The sequence below is a fragment of the Doryrhamphus excisus genome, chromosome 15 (assembly GCF_030265055.1).
Source record: "Doryrhamphus excisus isolate RoL2022-K1 chromosome 15, RoL_Dexc_1.0, whole genome shotgun sequence".
Classification (NCBI taxonomy): Eukaryota; Metazoa; Chordata; class Actinopteri; order Syngnathiformes; family Syngnathidae; genus Doryrhamphus; species Doryrhamphus excisus.
In genome coordinates this window covers 10260327-10277311 of record NC_080480.1, presented here as the reverse complement: position 1 = coordinate 10277311, position 16985 = coordinate 10260327, and the positions used below count along the sequence as shown (strand labels likewise).

At 41.6% G+C, this 16985-nt stretch overlaps 1 protein-coding gene across 1 annotated transcript; it reads left to right on the top strand.

The window, feature by feature from the left end:
* The first annotated feature begins 93 nt into the window (after nt 1-93).
* LOC131103667 (inward rectifier potassium channel 2-like) lies at nt 94-4784 on the top strand. Its single transcript, XM_058050123.1, has 2 exons — nt 94-319; nt 1609-4784. The coding sequence occupies exon 2, from the start codon at nt 1801-1803 to the stop codon at nt 3112-3114; it is 1314 nt and encodes a 437-aa protein (XP_057906106.1). The 5' UTR covers nt 94-319; nt 1609-1800; the 3' UTR covers nt 3115-4784.
* The last annotated feature ends 12201 nt before the right edge of the window (nt 4785-16985 follow it).

Here is a 16985-nt window from a genome sequence, read left to right as displayed (position 1 = left end):
CTCCGTCTATCTATTGGCCAGCGCTGCTAGGGGGCGTGGTTTAGCCCCGTGTTGTTTTTTTTTCTTTCCCATTTTATCAAAGTGACTCCTGTCGAAAAGAACCACAACAGATTTTCTTCCTGTGTCGGGTTGAGGTTATGGCACAATTTACTGCACCGGACAGTAACCTAAGTAAGGCCACTATTACTACTAATAATAATATTCATAATAACATTAATAGTGGAGCAGCCAGAACAAAACGCAGCAAGAGAGCGTGTGTTGCGTTTATGGGACATAAAAAAATCAGGAAACAACATTTTAGCTTTACAAGGACCAACAGGTGAGCTATTTCTATTTGTTAGACTAATTAAGCATGATGCCTTTCTTGAAAAGTATTATTATGATAGTTGTATTTGCATTATTTATGTATTATCTGCCCTGGATTTGATGAAAAATGCATAATACATGATTAATATTGGCATATATTGGTTACATGGCTATTTTATTGAATGAGCACAAGAAACGTGCTGAATGCTAATGTATGATAATGATTGTGTTGTCTTTCCAAAAGTATTAGTACAGCTTTTACATGAGCAGTTTCCATCTGCCAGTCACAGTCATAACAAGTAAAAAGTCAAGTGTAAAGTGTACATTTACATTTTTTAACTGGCTTATATGCTGTGCTCTCCCGGCAACACTTTGCATGTGTTTAATGTGTTTGTTTTTGAATGCATCGTGATGCACTGTTGTCTCCTCTGCACAGTTTCAGAAATTGTTGCAATTTAAATGAAAAAAAAGATGCCATGTTAGAAGACTGAAGATCTGCAGTGTGTGTGTGTGTGTGTTGCTACATGTAGTAGACACAGCAGTGCCATCATTAGCTAAGGAAAAACAAAGATGATGCTCGGGGATTTGAGAACAGGTCTTGCATATTTTATCCCTAATTACTTTGACAAGCAAGCGTATCTTTCAAAATCATCAGTGGGTTAAACAGGCCAGCATAGAGATGGCCTGTTTGCGGCCAGTGGATGTTATAATTCTAATGGAACCAATGCAGTCAAAGTCAATAGGTTTTCTAATTTAACTGCCCTTGATGCTCTGTCACATATTACACAAGGTTACTGTAGCCCGCGAGAGGAACCGATACACCCTCTCTAAAATAGCTGGCAGGATCATTTACACCATTTGTTATTGTACCAATGTTGCCTCTATAGTCATTAAAAGTCACACTGCAGATGAATTTTGGAAGCCATTAAGGATGTGCGTGGTTTTGTGTTTTGCAGCCGGCCGGATTAAGCTGTAATTTGACTCAGCTCCTGGGGGACGTGACCTGGCAAATTAAGACTCACATTAAGGAAGATAAACAGGGCTTGGATGATATTTGCAATCAGGGGGTGCAGAGGCGGTCTAATGTTCGTACCATGCCACCAATTTTCTGATGGGGGGGGGGGGGGTAAGAAGGATTCAAATGAGTGCTGGCAAAGCCGTTGAGCTGCTTGTTAATGTAGGAAGCCTTGACAATGCATTATTTAGGCAGCAGGTAATCACACACCTGCATCCACTGGACCTTCACTCTGGTTCCTGACAAGTACTTTAAACTCTGGTTTGCCCTCCCCGTTATTTCTACAGCCCCCTCTGCCGATGAGGTTCCTGGCAAAGGAGTGACCCGCCCTCACCAAAGGCCCTCCTCTCAGGATCCGGTCCTGTTGTTTCTTGTCGACGTGTCCCCGGGATCAATCAAAACTGTTTCTCCAACGCTTCTACCAGAAACTTAGACTGTTTTCCAAAGCAGACGCGGCCCAGCCCCCACGGGCGGAAGCAATGGGGAGCGTGCGGAGCCACCGCTACAGCATCGTGTCCTCCGAGGAGGACGCCGTGAAGCTGGCCAACATGGTTGTCCCCAACGGTTACGGCAACGGCGATGTCAACAACAAGGCCGAGCACCGGCGCCAGAGCCGCTTCGTCCGCAAGGACGGCCACTGCAATGTGCACTTTGTCAACATGAGCGAGAAGGGCCAGCGCTACCTGGCGGATATCTTCACCACCTGCGTGGACATCCGCTGGCGATGGATGCTGCTCATCTTCTGCCTTTCCTTCCTGCTCTCCTGGTTGTTCTTCGGCTTGGTCTTCTGGCTGGTGGCGCTCTGCTACGGCGACCTCGAGAACGACACGCAGATGTGCGTCTCCAACGTGGACAGCTTCACAGCCGCCTTCTTATTCTCGGTGGAGACGCAAACCACCATCGGGTACGGATACCGCTACGTGACGGAGGAGTGCCCCGTTGCCGTCTTCATGGTGGTCTTCCAAAGCATTGTGGGGTGCATCATCGACGCTTTCATCATCGGGGCGGTCATGGCGAAGATGGCCAAGCCCAAAAAAAGGAATGAGACGCTGGTGTTTAGTCACTATGCCACGGTGGCCATGAGGGACAGCAAACTGTGCCTCATGTGGCGTGTGGGGAACCTGAGGAAGAGCCACCTGGTGGAGGCCCACGTCAGGGCGCAACTCCTCAAGTCTCGCACGACTGCGGAGGGCGAGTTCATCCCTCTGGACCAAGTGGACATCGACGTGGGCTTCGACAGCGGCATCGACAGAATCTTCCTGGTGTCCCCCATCACCATTGTACATGAGATAGACGAGGACAGCCCCTTCTATGAGATGAACAAGCAGGAGCTGGAGACGTCAGAGTTTGAGATTGTGGTGATCCTGGAAGGCATGGTGGAGGCCACGGCCATGACCACACAGTGTCGCAGCTCCTATGTGGCCAGCGAGATCCTGTGGGGTCACCGCTTCGAACCGGTGCTCTTCGAGGAGAAGAACTACTACAAAGTAGACTACTCGCGCTTCGACAACACCTACGAGGTGTCCAGCACGCCGCACTGCAGCGCACGGGAGCTGGCGGAGAAGAGGTCCAATGCCTCCAGCCTCAGAAACTCCTTTTGTTACGAGAACGAGGTGGCGCTAGAGAAAATTGAGATGGAGGAGGAATCGGAGGAGGGCGAGAGCGGAGCAACGATGAGCGTCCAGGATCGTCCGCTGGCAGACAAAAACACCCACGAGGGATCAAATTCAGACCACAATCTGGATTCTTTGCCTTTGGAATCAAGACCTTTGACTGCTGAATCAGAAATATGACCATCGCCATGGAACTGATGGCGAACGCAAACACTTCCTGGCGGATTCAGCAACCATCTTACAGCGAGTCAAGTCTATTTATATTCTAGTGCAATAGTCCAAATACCCTTCTTCATATGCAATTTCATTCCCACCTCCAGTGGCCTACATGTCACACACCATTGTGACTAAAAGTAATATGCAGTCACAAAGTTATACAGTACTATGTGAAGTACACAATATATTTAATACAGCAACTGTGTCAACAATTATGCTCCTTTTGATTGACAGAGGTATTGATTGAACGATACGTTTATGATTGATTGTGCTTGTCTTTAGCAATATAATGCAGTGAGCCTCTGTGCCACTGCAAACTAGCATAACACTCATAAACACATTGTCAAATATGTCAATCAAATCTTAACATTTGTATTTGTATTTTTTTTCTTATTTATTTTACAAAGGCACACATTTTTGATACAGCTCATCCCATTAAGATTTTGCCCCAATTTGCACCAGAGCTGGTCTCTTCGCAAACTAGATTTCATAGTAAATACAGTGGTTGGAAGATTCCGCCATCTTTTAATGTGCAATAATGGCTGCTAATGCTTTAAACTATAGGAGCCAAAAATGTATTATTTGTCTTCTTGACAGTATGCAATGGCGTTATTCCCCCTGGTGACAGCCTGTTGGTGTTTTCCTGGATGTTCCCACTGTCCTCGTAGCAAAAAGCCTAACATGTACATACTGTATATGTGGAAGAGGCAACATCAATATCCTCCTCTAACATTGATGGCTGGGTTTGTATGGAGGCCAGTGTTGGATTAACCCTTTCATGCCACCACTCAGTCATGAATGGCCCCTTTTGCTTTGTCTTAAAGGTCCCCTGTTATGCAAATTGAGGTTTTAATGATGTTCTAACAACTATGTTCTATCACTTGTTTGGTCCACTTTCAACGGACAAACGCCTTTGTTCAATGAGTAAGCTAACCTAGCATGATGTTGCTGTTAGCTCGCATAGCTATGCTAGTGTTGCTAACACTTGTGTCCTCCTGTCCTGCTCCTTAAACTTACGATATCAGAGTTACTTTGTATATATATATATATATATATATATATACAAAGTGGATGGAGAGGCAATAATTCTTGTGGACAACCACAGGTCATTAGCATTAAAGGTATAGTTTGGATGTTTTGACATGAAGTTGTATGACATCCCCATTAGCATTGTCCTACATTAATGGTGACTTACTCCTCACTTGGTTCCGTGAGTCCAGTTCTGGTCGAATTTCGGTGATGGTTAGCTGCTTTGATTATATAAGTAATTAGTGGGACTTCTCAAAACAATGTGTTCATAAGAGTAAAAGATTTCCATGACAAAAATGCTTCTTTGATGTATTACACTGCTGATGGGGATTTTTTATACAACTTCACATCCCCAAAGAATTCACAAACACATTACCAATACACTATAGTGGGACTAAAGTGGTTGAAGAATTGTATAATATGGGACCTTTAATATTTCCATTGATTAGAAATTGCTTTTAGGGTAATCTGGTGAAAAACTGTCGTCACTTTTCCCATCTTAGGGATCTTTCTTCCCAACTTCCCAAGCAAAAACTGTATTTTTTTAAAACAAATTTTGTAAATTATGATGTACAGATGTCGAAAAGGTTTTGTCTTTTTTTTTCCAATAAAAAAATTTAAAAATAAGGTTGCATTTTTTTTTTTTTACAAAAAAAGAAAATATATTTGGAAATTATTGTGAATTATTATGACACACAAGTCATGTTTTAAACAGGCAATGCTGCAGTGCAACCATGATTGCATAACACAACCAAATGAAGTATAATCAATGTGTGAATGTGCATTATGACACGTTGCTCTGCAAATTTAGTTCATTGCAATACCCGCGCGCCCGCCCTGAGACGTAGTCAGGGTAGGGGGCCTATTGATCCAGATTTGAATTAGTTCTACATATAGGAGATTGGTGTCCCCTCTGGGCTTTTTCCACATTAGCCAATGAAAGTGCGACAAAGTTCAGCTTGGACTCAAAATGATCATTGTGGACTCTTTTGAATTCACAAAGAAAATATTTGGAATTAATGGTTAATTGTGCCACAAAGATGACAATCCATTGTGTATGTCAGGGTGTGTTATGGCAAAGTGTCAATGCGGTTATTAATAATAATAATGATAACAATGTTGCTGTAGCACATTCTATGTAATTGGAGTGTTGCTTTATGGAGTCTTTTTCATAAAGCTTTAACAGCAAAATAAGTGTTTCCCATCACATAATGAGCTGTCTCTTTTTATCTGTGTTTATATCTTTAGAATGCACAGAAAACTTAAAAACGTGTGTTCATTTCTCATATAAGGATTGTGGATGATGGGCAATATTCTCCAAAAAGTGCATTTTTTCTTTAGGGAGAGACTCAATTGCTTCATTAATAAGCAGAGAACACTAATACAGTGAACAGTCACACAGGAGCTGCTGTCAGACACTCTCTACACTGCTAGCCTGATAACAGCCAACTCTAGCCAGCTGACGTCACACAGTTCACTTCCTAGGCCCCACTTCTTTAAAAAACATTTTGTTTGCTTTTCAGCGCCCTCTCCCAAGATATAAATTAGTATGAACTAACCCCTGCTGGGTGTAGACGCTAGCCGAGGTCCAGTTCGTGCTGCTGCTGTGCACACATTGACAGCCAGTGTTGACCCCAGAGGTCTTGTCGATGTGTGCTAATGACGTCTCTGCAGCTTGTTCCCATTCAACATTTGGCCTGACCTGCACTGGCGAGAACATAAACACAAGCAACACGTGATCATGCAAACCGGTTTTAATAGAATTGTCCATAGGTATGAATGTGAGTGTGAATGGTTGTTTGTCTATATGTGCCCTGTGATTGGCTGGCGACCAGTCCAGGGTGTACCCCGCCTCTCGCCCGAAGACAGCTGGGATAGGCTCCAGCATACCCCATACATGGCATGATGGCCATGACAATTTGTTAAAGATTTTGTAACAGGTTTCTGAAAGACTGGACAAAATTGTTGAATAATATTTTTCAAATATCTATATATAAAATGATAAATACTGAATGTAATTAAAAGCCAAAATCCTAGAATACAAATCAATGATACTGTCCAAGTCCAAAGTCTTGCAAATGTCCAGTGTTATAAAACAACGTATTTGAAGTATTTATGACCGCCATGGGTTCCTCACAAAGTCCTGTTTAATCTCGTTGACTGTCACTTGCTTTATAAACGTAATTGTCGCAAGTTTTAAAAATCACGGCAGAAAGTTACGGCCATGTAGGAAGCGGCTGTCATGTCATCTGGACAAGATCTTTCCAGGACATATTTGGAAAAGAAGACGTGTAAGAACGATCCACTGGCTCTGATGTCATCTAAAGTGGACCACATCCTCAACATGAAAGACGTAAAGACAATAAAAGACTATAGATAATATTAAATCCTAAAACCCTGAGATAAACGACAGTAATAGATTATATTATACTTCTGTCAACAAGAACGATGGAGCTACTCATTACTGAGTCTGACTGAGAAATGTTTTGTTCTGAGTTTTTGAACAATGGTCTTAAACTTTTGATCAGGCGATAAACAGCCTACTTCAATTGAATTGTTGTGTTCAGTAAATTCCTTTTTCCTTTTTGTCACATATTTTTTCAATAGTTCCTCTGAGGTTTTATGTGGTTTTTGGATTGCAAGGCCTCCTGTAAGACTTCCCACCCTCGATTGAAGTACACTTAGCATCAATCAAAACCTCCGTCAAAAGGTTTCCCGTCATCCGATGGCTTTTTGGCTACTTCCGAGAATATTGCTTTCTTTCTCATGTTGATAGTCCAGCCGTTGCATTCAATACGTTCAAAAACATCTCCTGCCAAAATGTGACGCTTGAGGCTCACATTGTCTGACATCAGTGTGACTGCAAAGAAATTACATAATTCTGATGACGCCACAATTGTGTAAGAACTCCACTGGCTGCTAACAGAGCAGACTGCTGACTTGTTCGCTAGTTTGCTATTTGTTCTTATTCGTCATTACCATCATCATATTTGACCAAAGGATGACCCATGTTTGAATAGTTTGTATATTTTTACACTGAGTGTAAACAATCCCGCTCTGCCGACTGCAACTTGTTTGCTTGTTTGTCCCTGCATACATCTAATTATAGTTTTGGAACCATGATAACCTTAAGCACACACCTGCTGACATTCATTCTGGCTCCATCTTTGACAGCTGAGTGCTCCGTTTCCTCAGGGGAGGAAAAGCAGAATCAAGCAGGTACAACATGTTGGACGACATTCAGAAAGTTTCCGTTACTTCTTCTGCCTGATGAAAGATTCACGTTAATATGGGCATGCATCATCCAAATAAATAGTTCATAGCAGCTTATGTCAAAAAGCTCATGTATGTACAAGCCTTGGTCCACCTGTTTCCCTGAATGTGTGACAAGTCAGTCCCTTGGGAGTAGTAAGTCGCTGGTTGCCACGCCAAATAACAAAAACAGACAACAATATCTGAGCAACCAGCAGCGTCAGCTTGACTCTGGAGGGTTAAATAGCAACACTGACATGAAGCAATTAACGTAAGGGAAGATAACCCTTCACCAAAACCCTAACCACAACCCAAGTTGTACACATAATCATAATCATAACTCTAATCCTAAACAAATCCCTACATGCAAAACACCAACCCAAAACCTAACCTTAACCAAAACACTAACATCAATTCCAACCCTAGTCGCAGCCTTGACCCTAACCAACATCCAAAATCAACCCTAATCCCTATCCCAAATGTTAGAAAAGCAGTTTGTGTTTTCATGCTGAGGTTCTGATTGGGAGTGACTAGGATGGATAGGATCAGGAATGAGTACACCAGAGGGACATTACATGTTAGAGGCCTTGGAGATAAAGTCAGAGAGGCCAGACTCAGATGGTTCGTACATATCCACAGGAGCGATAGTGTACCCTATATTGGTAGAATGATGCTGCGTTTAGAGCTGCGCTGCCAGGTAGGAGGCGTAGAGGACCAAAGAGGAGGTTTATGGATGTAGTGAAGGGGACTGAGGGTAGCTGGTGTGAGAGAGACTTTCTTCTCCACTCTGTTTGAAATACTGTCTTAAGTAAGAAATCATTTTGAGGCTAAACTGGTTAGCTTGCTAGCCAGTCCTCTCAAGTACCTTCAACATATATGTACCTGCATTTGGTCCATTATCGTTTAACAGACACGGCAGACGCGGCAGTCTGTGTGTGTGACCGAAAGTCACAACGAAACTAGTCACAACTAGCTCACCCTTCTGCCTCACCCATGTATGTAACACAACACCCTTAGATTGTTAGGGCAGACATCTTACTGACCACTGATTTGTCTCCTTGCATTCTAGCTGTATTATTAAGTTGTGTATTTCCTATTATTCTCTGAGACTCCTGTTACGTCTCTACCAAGTGGTTTACATTTTTTTCCGTTGACACTAACTGATACCTGAACCCGAACAAAAACCCAAAACCTAAGGCCTTGTCCACACATCAGACTGGAATAAACGATATGTTCTATTTATCTATTTATATCTATTTATCAGTGCTCATGTGAACTACCATGCAAAATACATATTTTTGAACCGAAATTACTATTAAATTAATTAACCAATCAATTGTGGGCTGCACGGCACACAAGTGGTTAGTGTGCAGGCCTCACAGCTAGGAGATCGGAGTTCAATTCCACCCTCGGCCATCTCTGTGTGGAGTTTCCATGTTCTCCCTGTGAATGCGGGGATTCTCCAGGGAATCCGGTTTCCTCCCACATTCCAAAAACATGCTAGGTTAATTGACGACTCCAAATTGTCCATAGGTATGAATGTGAGTGTGAATGGTTGTTTGTCTTTTTGTGCCCTTTTTGGGCCACCAGTCCAGGGTGTACCCCGCCTCTTGCCCGAAGACAGCTGGGATAGGCTCCAGCGCCCCCGCGACCCTCGTAAGGATAAGCGGTAGAAAATGAATGAATCAATCAATTATGCTCAATATTTCTTTAGCATGTAAGGGTATCTAGATCAACAATACTATCTGTCCAGTGGCTGGACAGGACAAAAAAGTGTGCAGGAATAGTGGGGACATGACTTACGAGGCTGTAAAAAGTTTAGAAACCACTGCCCTAAACCAACCCTAACTAAAACCCTAAACCAAACCCTAAACCGAAGCAAAACTCCAACCCCAATGATCCCAAATGAAGCACTCTGCCAACAGTAGTCCTTTGCACTCTTACTGACAATGCAAACTATGTTAACAAGTATTTAATTATACTATTTCATGTCATCATTGAAGAAGTGCTTCAAATTGAGAAAATGGGGACACAAACTAATATCTTATTTGTCATATTAGATTGAATTCTCACACTGAGATTAGTGGATCCAATCTGCGGTGACATTGAGACCTAATCATCCCCTTCTAGGCTGCTCGGCCAATCAAATCCCCTACGGATGAAGCAGATGGTCAATATCATCTTCTTACTTTTGGAGGGGAGGTGAGATTATAAACTGGGGTTATCTGTGGTGTTAATCTGTAAAAAAAGATCCACGTTGAGAGGGAAAAGTTTGTTCAGCTATGAATGCTAATTCTTCCAGGCCAAAGATTAGGGATTACGTCATCTTTTTCTTTCGCGTGCTGCCAAAAATTACAGAAGTTTGCTTTAACGATGAAGCAGGAGATGACTTCTGATTGGAAATGGAAGCAATGGCAGCACACGGTCACACATGACCTTGGTGACCTTCTGCATCAGTAAACATGCAGACTGGCACAGTGCCGAGGAATAGAGCGTTTCTCCAATGTGGTCTAATTACAGCAGCGAGTAATGGAAGCCAGTCCGTCTCTGGCCAAAGAACCAAAAGCAGAGCAACAGTGTTCTGTGTCCACAGAGGCTCGGTTCCGTGAGGCTTTGCGTTACACCTGTAGGCTCAGGTAATCAACTACAGTCTTGACTTTCATTATCTGAAGACGACACGACCAGTCTGACATGACCATGCTTTGCAACGAATTAGCAGCAACTTTAAAGATTAGCGGAAAGGAAACACAGGAAAACATGACATCATGCCTTTCCCAGAAGACGGGATTAGGTTCATTTAAACCAGTTTTTATTGGGAAGGAAATACTTAGCAGCGTTTATTTCTGTTAAATACATAATTCTATTCATACGGTAAGATTTCTTTCCGTCACAGAAAATAACCTTAGCAGACATTTCTACACTTTACCTTGATGCTTTATAAATAGTTCATAAATTACTAATATTTAGGCTAGAATGAAATCATTAATAAACATACAAATAACTTATTTTCAAAAAATGTGGAAACTACTGAATAAACTAGCTTTGTTGATGACGCAGGTTTTCATCTTCAAATATTCTGTGTATCTTAGTATAACAGTTAAAAATAAACTATAGTCTCTTATTGATGGGATTTACAAATCATAATCCAAATCAAATCAAAACCCTCAGTTTAGACCCTCACCAAAACGTAATGCCAAACCTCATCCCAACCAAAAACATTAACCACTAACCCAAACCTTAGGCCAAAAGAAAAACCTTGACCCCAATCCTTATCAAAACCCTCAGCGAAACTCTGACCCGGGCTAATTTTTCTGCCTTTTGTATTGAGTAGTGGTACCCTGTAGAGCAGCCATACACAATAGCTCACCAGAAAAACTTCTACAGTAGATATTCTAGAATCTGTACCTATTCCAGCTATATTTCCTTGGATTTCCAAAACACAGCAGCATAGTGTGTCTCGTGTTAAATGCCGTTGACGGATGAAAATATTTTTCTCTTGCTGGGAATCACCAACTCCAACCACTTCTGCCTGAGCTTGCCTCGCAGAAAGATTTCCTGGGAGCCACAGTGACAACCGTAAACAGAGCGAAGCAGAGCTGTGGGGAGGGCCGTCCCAGAGCGTATTTGGCCCACAGCGCATACCCATATAAGGAAGGCTGGCTCCCTGTGTTGTCATAAACAGCCAGTGTTAGAAAAAGCTTTTTGAAACCTAGCGTTCAGAGGCATCCCAAACTTCTTTCATAGTATGTGCAAACTTCATTATCTGAAACTTTGGCATCATTTAACCAGAGAATGCAACATTCTAACACGGTGGAAAAAAGCACAGTAGGTCCCCTTGAAACCAGGGGTTGCCAACACGATCAACCAGTTGATCTTTGGGACGTTGTTGGTCGATCCTAAAAACAAATTACGACATTACGACATCAGTACCCTCCCATCCTGATATGCCACGCCTCACTGCTCTCCAGCCATGCACCCCAGAAACCCAGCCCTGAGACCAGTCCCCAAAACCGGGAGGTGTCAGTGCACCCCGTATATGTACATAAGATGGTTAAAGCTGACTGTTATTACCCAACGACCAACTGTAAGGAACTTAACACGTTTTGGAAAATCTTCACAGAGGCCGTAATATTCCAGAACCTCCTATTGAAGCCAAACAAAGTAGTGGCTTTATAAAAATACATAACTCTCAGTGGACAAGAAATACAGTATCTTCATGTCACTCCCAAAAAGCCTACAGTCGACGGTATATCAATATAAATATAAAGACGTCTCAACAGTCCGCTTCTTTTTAGAGATGCTTGTTTTGCATCAGCAGGCACAGGCGTGCAGTGAGGTAGTTGTGTTAAAGAAGCATCTCTCCACACGTTCCCTCACCGGGGGACCCTACATGTTTCCATTAGACCAGCTGGACTCCAAAAGCAATCACCCTCCTTCAGGAAAACAAGAGGTTGGGAACCTTGTGCCTTCTCGGCGTCTCCAAGAACCGTGTGATGGCAACAGAGAAAACAGTTCAAGAAATACAGTAAAGGATTAATATCATCTGGTCTGACGAATGATGACAAGGGACAGGTTGATCTTTAAAAGTCTTAACCATTGATTGGATGGTCTTGGATGGGCCGGTCTTGACCACTAATTGGCTGTTGACTATCAATTTGTTATCTGTGGCAAAAAAATGTCTTCTTCTGCTTTGACTTTAAAAGTGAGTATGTCTCCTAAAAGGGATTCCTGTGTAATGCCAGATCATAAATATACACACACACACACACACACACACACACGCACATATATATATATATACCAAAATCACAAAATGAATATTGCTAATAAGAAGTTAAAGTCAATTAAACTCTGACTTCTTCAGAGGTATAATAAAGTCAACCGATGATGATCAATCACTGAATCATCAATGAGCGCCTTTAGCCGTATTTTACACAAAATTCTTGGTGATTTCAGCAATCATCTGGGTAATGTGAGCAGCCCGTCTGCTCATTTGTGCAGCCGCCAAACACAGCAAAGCGAGTGGATCAATAAGTACTTGTCAGTAATGCTGGAGGTCGTCCATGGAAACACGGAAAGCATGTTTATGTAATCAGGCGGATAGATAGAGCAGGTCGAAACAAAGAAACAACACATAAAAGAAAAGTGAAAAATTAAAAAAGATGTACGTGTGTGTATATATAGTGCTGTGGAAAACTGTTCAGATTTTTTTTTGCATGTTGAAATCAAAATTATTAAAATATTAGTCAATGACAACACAACTGAACACAAAATGTGTTTTTTTTAAATGAAACTATTACTTTGGGAGAACAAAAATCCAAACCTACATGGCCCTGTGTAAAAAAGTGATTGCTGCCAAAACCTAAGAACTGGTTGGGCCACCCTTAACAGCAACAACTGCAATCAAGCTTTTGTGATAACTGTAATGAATCTCCTACAGCAGTGGTGGAATTTTGGCCCATTCATCTATATGCAGAATTGTTCAGCCACATTGGAGGGTTTTCCATCTTGAAGGTCAGGACTTTGACTAGGCCACGTTTTTCTTCAGCCATTCAGAGGTGGACTTGCTGGTGTGTTTTGGATCATTGTCCTGCTGCAGAACCCAAGTTGGTTTCAGCTTGAGGTCACCAACAGATGATCGGATATTCTCCTGCAGGATTTTTTGGTCGACAGCAGAATTCATGGTTCCATTTATCACAGCAAGTCTTCCAGGCCATGAAGCATCAAAACAGCCCCAGACCATCACACTACCACCACCATATTTTACTGTTGGTATGATATTCTTTTTATGAAATGCAGTGTTACTTTTAAGCCAGATGTAATGGGACACACACCATCCAAAATTCAAACTTTTGTCTCATCAAACCACCAGTATTTTCCTAAAGGTCTTGGGGCTCATCAAGATGTTTTCTGGTTTTGCCCAGTGTCTTTCTTATGGTGTTGTCATGAACACTAAACTGTGTTTCCCAAAGCTTTAGAAATGGCTTTATAACCTTGTTCACTTATAACCTGTCCCACAAGGGGACGTAAACACGTTTTCCACATAGGGGCATGTAGGTTCAGGCTCCCCCCCCCCCCCCTTCTTAATAAATGTTTCCTTTTCCTTTGTTCATTTGTGATGTCATTGACTAATATAGAAATAATTTGTTTAATAATACAAATATACAAACATTTAAGTGTGCCAAACATGCACAAATATGATATAAAACAATATTAAAATGTAAATTATATTAACCAACAAAATAAATAAATAAATAAATTCCTATAATTAGAATGATTAAGCAGCCCTTCCCTAATGTCGATTAAAAGCCAGCTGCTCTGTCTGCTGACACCCAAACCGCTGTGCTTCCTCTCCTGCTATGTCTACGTATTATATTTCACCTTCTTTGGCTGTCCCACATTCTAAAATAGCAAAGGTTCTGAATCATGCCGTAAACAAGCACGCAGCCTCATTGTTTGGGGGGCACTTTTTGAATGTTGGACCTGTTTGTGATCAGGCTTTTATTAGTGTTCCATGTTAGCTTATGGTACGCTCGAACGTTTCCCTTGAAGAGCTATCGTTTCATCACTTCAAGGAAACATAAGTAAGGTCAAGAGGATGGTTAAATGCTAATCAGAGCCACCTGTTATTCACGCTCATACATAATAATACTATAACATAACAATAATAATGTTATTCCCTGAAGTAAGTGTTGGCAAAACAGTTAACATACCCAAAGAAATAGTTATATTTATTTGTATTTCTATTTTATATCCAACTTATATTGCAGCAAATTGAATAACAAACATCCACAAAGACGAGCACTTGGGCTGTATTTAACGTAACCTCCTCCTTTTTGCCACCAGAAGCCTTCGAGGGAGTTTTGTGCTCTCTGGAATCAAAAGATTGGGTGACAAAGCACACGCTTGTCCATGAATGCATGTCCTGCTTACAGCAGCTTGTGTAGGATGAGGAGATTACATCATTTCAATTTTTCGGGGGGAGACCTCAGGTCACAAAGAGAAGCTCAACTTTTATGCCATGTACACTGCTCTTAAGGAGGTTGGAACCCCTCGAGAAGAAAACAGAGCATTATGCAATGATAGGAAGATTCTCAAGGACGATATTAAAGAATTATTGGAAGACAACCCTGCCTTGTGTGCTTCTTAAAGAGGTGCAAATGCCTCAACATATCAACATTCTACAAGATGATACCAGCCACTATGGAAGGATAATGTTGTGTTTCGCACCGCTCTTGAGGAACTTTGAGAAAGAAGCAAAGGAAAATATCAAGCTGAGAGGTACAAACATCTACATAAATAAGCATCTGACAAAACACAATTCCGATATCGCCAGGAAAGCATGAGACTTGAGGAAGCAGGGAAAGATACAAAGCACTCTGAGCCCTAAAAATCTACATCAAGCTAAATGGAGGTCCAGGAGAAACAAGAGTAGCTGTTGTCATGGAAATCAACCTTGTGGATACATATTAAAGATCATATTACTATGACAATACGGATAATCTAAGGGCCTGCTCAACCAAATGCCACAAACGTGGCGAACATGCTGCAACACAATATGCAGGCAGGTTTGCAACAACATACTCCGCAATCATGGCAGACATGTTGCAATACACTTCACAAATATGGCAGAGGGCATTGGACTTGTAGCAACACTCCACAATTATGGTCCATCGCAATTTCAATCTAGCCTTCATGTGATTAACAAGCTCTGGTAGTTTGACCTCTCACTCTCAGTGCCACCGTGCTGAGTTGAGTGACTTCTGCATGACGCTCCACTCTGAATGATGCCGTTGCATCCACTTCAGACGCCAACCTTACATAAGATCACATCAAAAGGCCCTCATTCCCAAAATAAGACTGTTGTCTTTGCTTTTGGCCTCAGCAGCGCCTGCAGTGTGTTGCCATTGAGTTTCCTCACTGTGGCATGAAGGCATCATTGGAGTGGTCCTCTCCCGCTAGGCTTTTTTTGGTTGTTTGTATTCTTGGTTCCCATTCAACATACATTGTGAAGAATCACAACTCGCTGAGAAGTGCGTGTTGACTTGTATGCGCTTACATAAGGGGCATGGTTAAAGATATAATAGGAAAACTACCTAGAACACGAAATACGGTTCTGTAGGTGACACATTTATATTAGCGTCTAATGTACGTGATACAATACAATGTAATTAATGTGTTTAATTACACCTGAGCTCAAGTGGACAAGGTTATAAAGCAATTTCTAAAGCTTTGGGACTCCAGCAAACCACTGTGAGAGCCATTATACACAAATGGCCAAAACATGGAACAGTGCTGAACCTTCCCAGCAGTGGCTGTCTAACAAAGTTACCCCAAGACCACAGTGACGACTCTTCCAAAAGGTCACAAAAGACCCCACAACAACTGCAGGCCTCACTTGCCACAGTTTAAGTCAGTGTTCATGACTCCACTATAGGAATGACACTGGGTGAAAACGACCTGCATGGACCAAAACCACTGCTGAACAAAAAGAACATTAAGGCTCGTCTCACTTTAGTCAGAAAACCATTCCTGGTCCCCAAGACCTTTGGGAAAATACGCAATTGTTTTACTTTTTGGAAGGTGTGTCCCATTAACGCTGGTATAAAAGTCACATCACATTTCAGAAAAAGAACATCATACCAACAGTAAAATATGGTGGTGGTAGTGTGATGGTCTGGGGCTGTTTCATTTGCATTTTGTATTCAGTTGTGTTGTCATTGACTAATATTTCCATTTGTTTGATGATGTGAAACATTTAAGTGGGACAAATTAGCAAGGGGGCAAAAACATCACACCACTAGACATGGATTTATGAAAAGTATTAGAAAAGGCATAGACAACCACAATGTATCCGACAGGGCATGTAAGAGTCCAGTTGCATTAAAGTTGAATTACACTTTAATCAAGTCATAATTTAAAGATCTAGAATATTTCGGAAATTTAGACAAACAGTGTCCGTCGACAAGTAGTGAGCGTTATATCATTATTTATTATTTAGTAGAGGAAGAATTTTGGATTGGCTCTTATATGTCCAAAAAAAAGCATGTTGTTATGGGGGAAAAAAACATGTCAGTGACAGACGTTTTCCGCACTAAACATTTGGATAGAAAAAGTCAATGTGTACTGTTAAATCATCCCAAATGTTTCCAGTCATTTCCAAATGAAGACTTACGTCATTTTTAATCAAGATAATGCCGATGTCTGTTGCATTTTATTTTTTTTTGCGCTTTCCTCAATGGCGTCACCATGTCATTGAGGATACACTAGACTAGACAATGACGTTTGCGGACTTGAAAAGAGCATTCAGTAGTCACATGTATGCAAATTTAGAATGAAAGCTGGATTAAAACAAGGAAAATACAATTAATCTACTTGGGACTATTGTGTGAATAATCAAGTATAAACATGGAAATAAGTCTCTCTCGCTCTGTATATGGTATGAGTATGTCCAGTATCACCTTAAAGAATACTTGAGGAATAGTAGTATGGTAGTATGGGCAGCCATGCTTCCCTGGCAGGCCCATAATAATCCAAACAGCCATACTCAACAA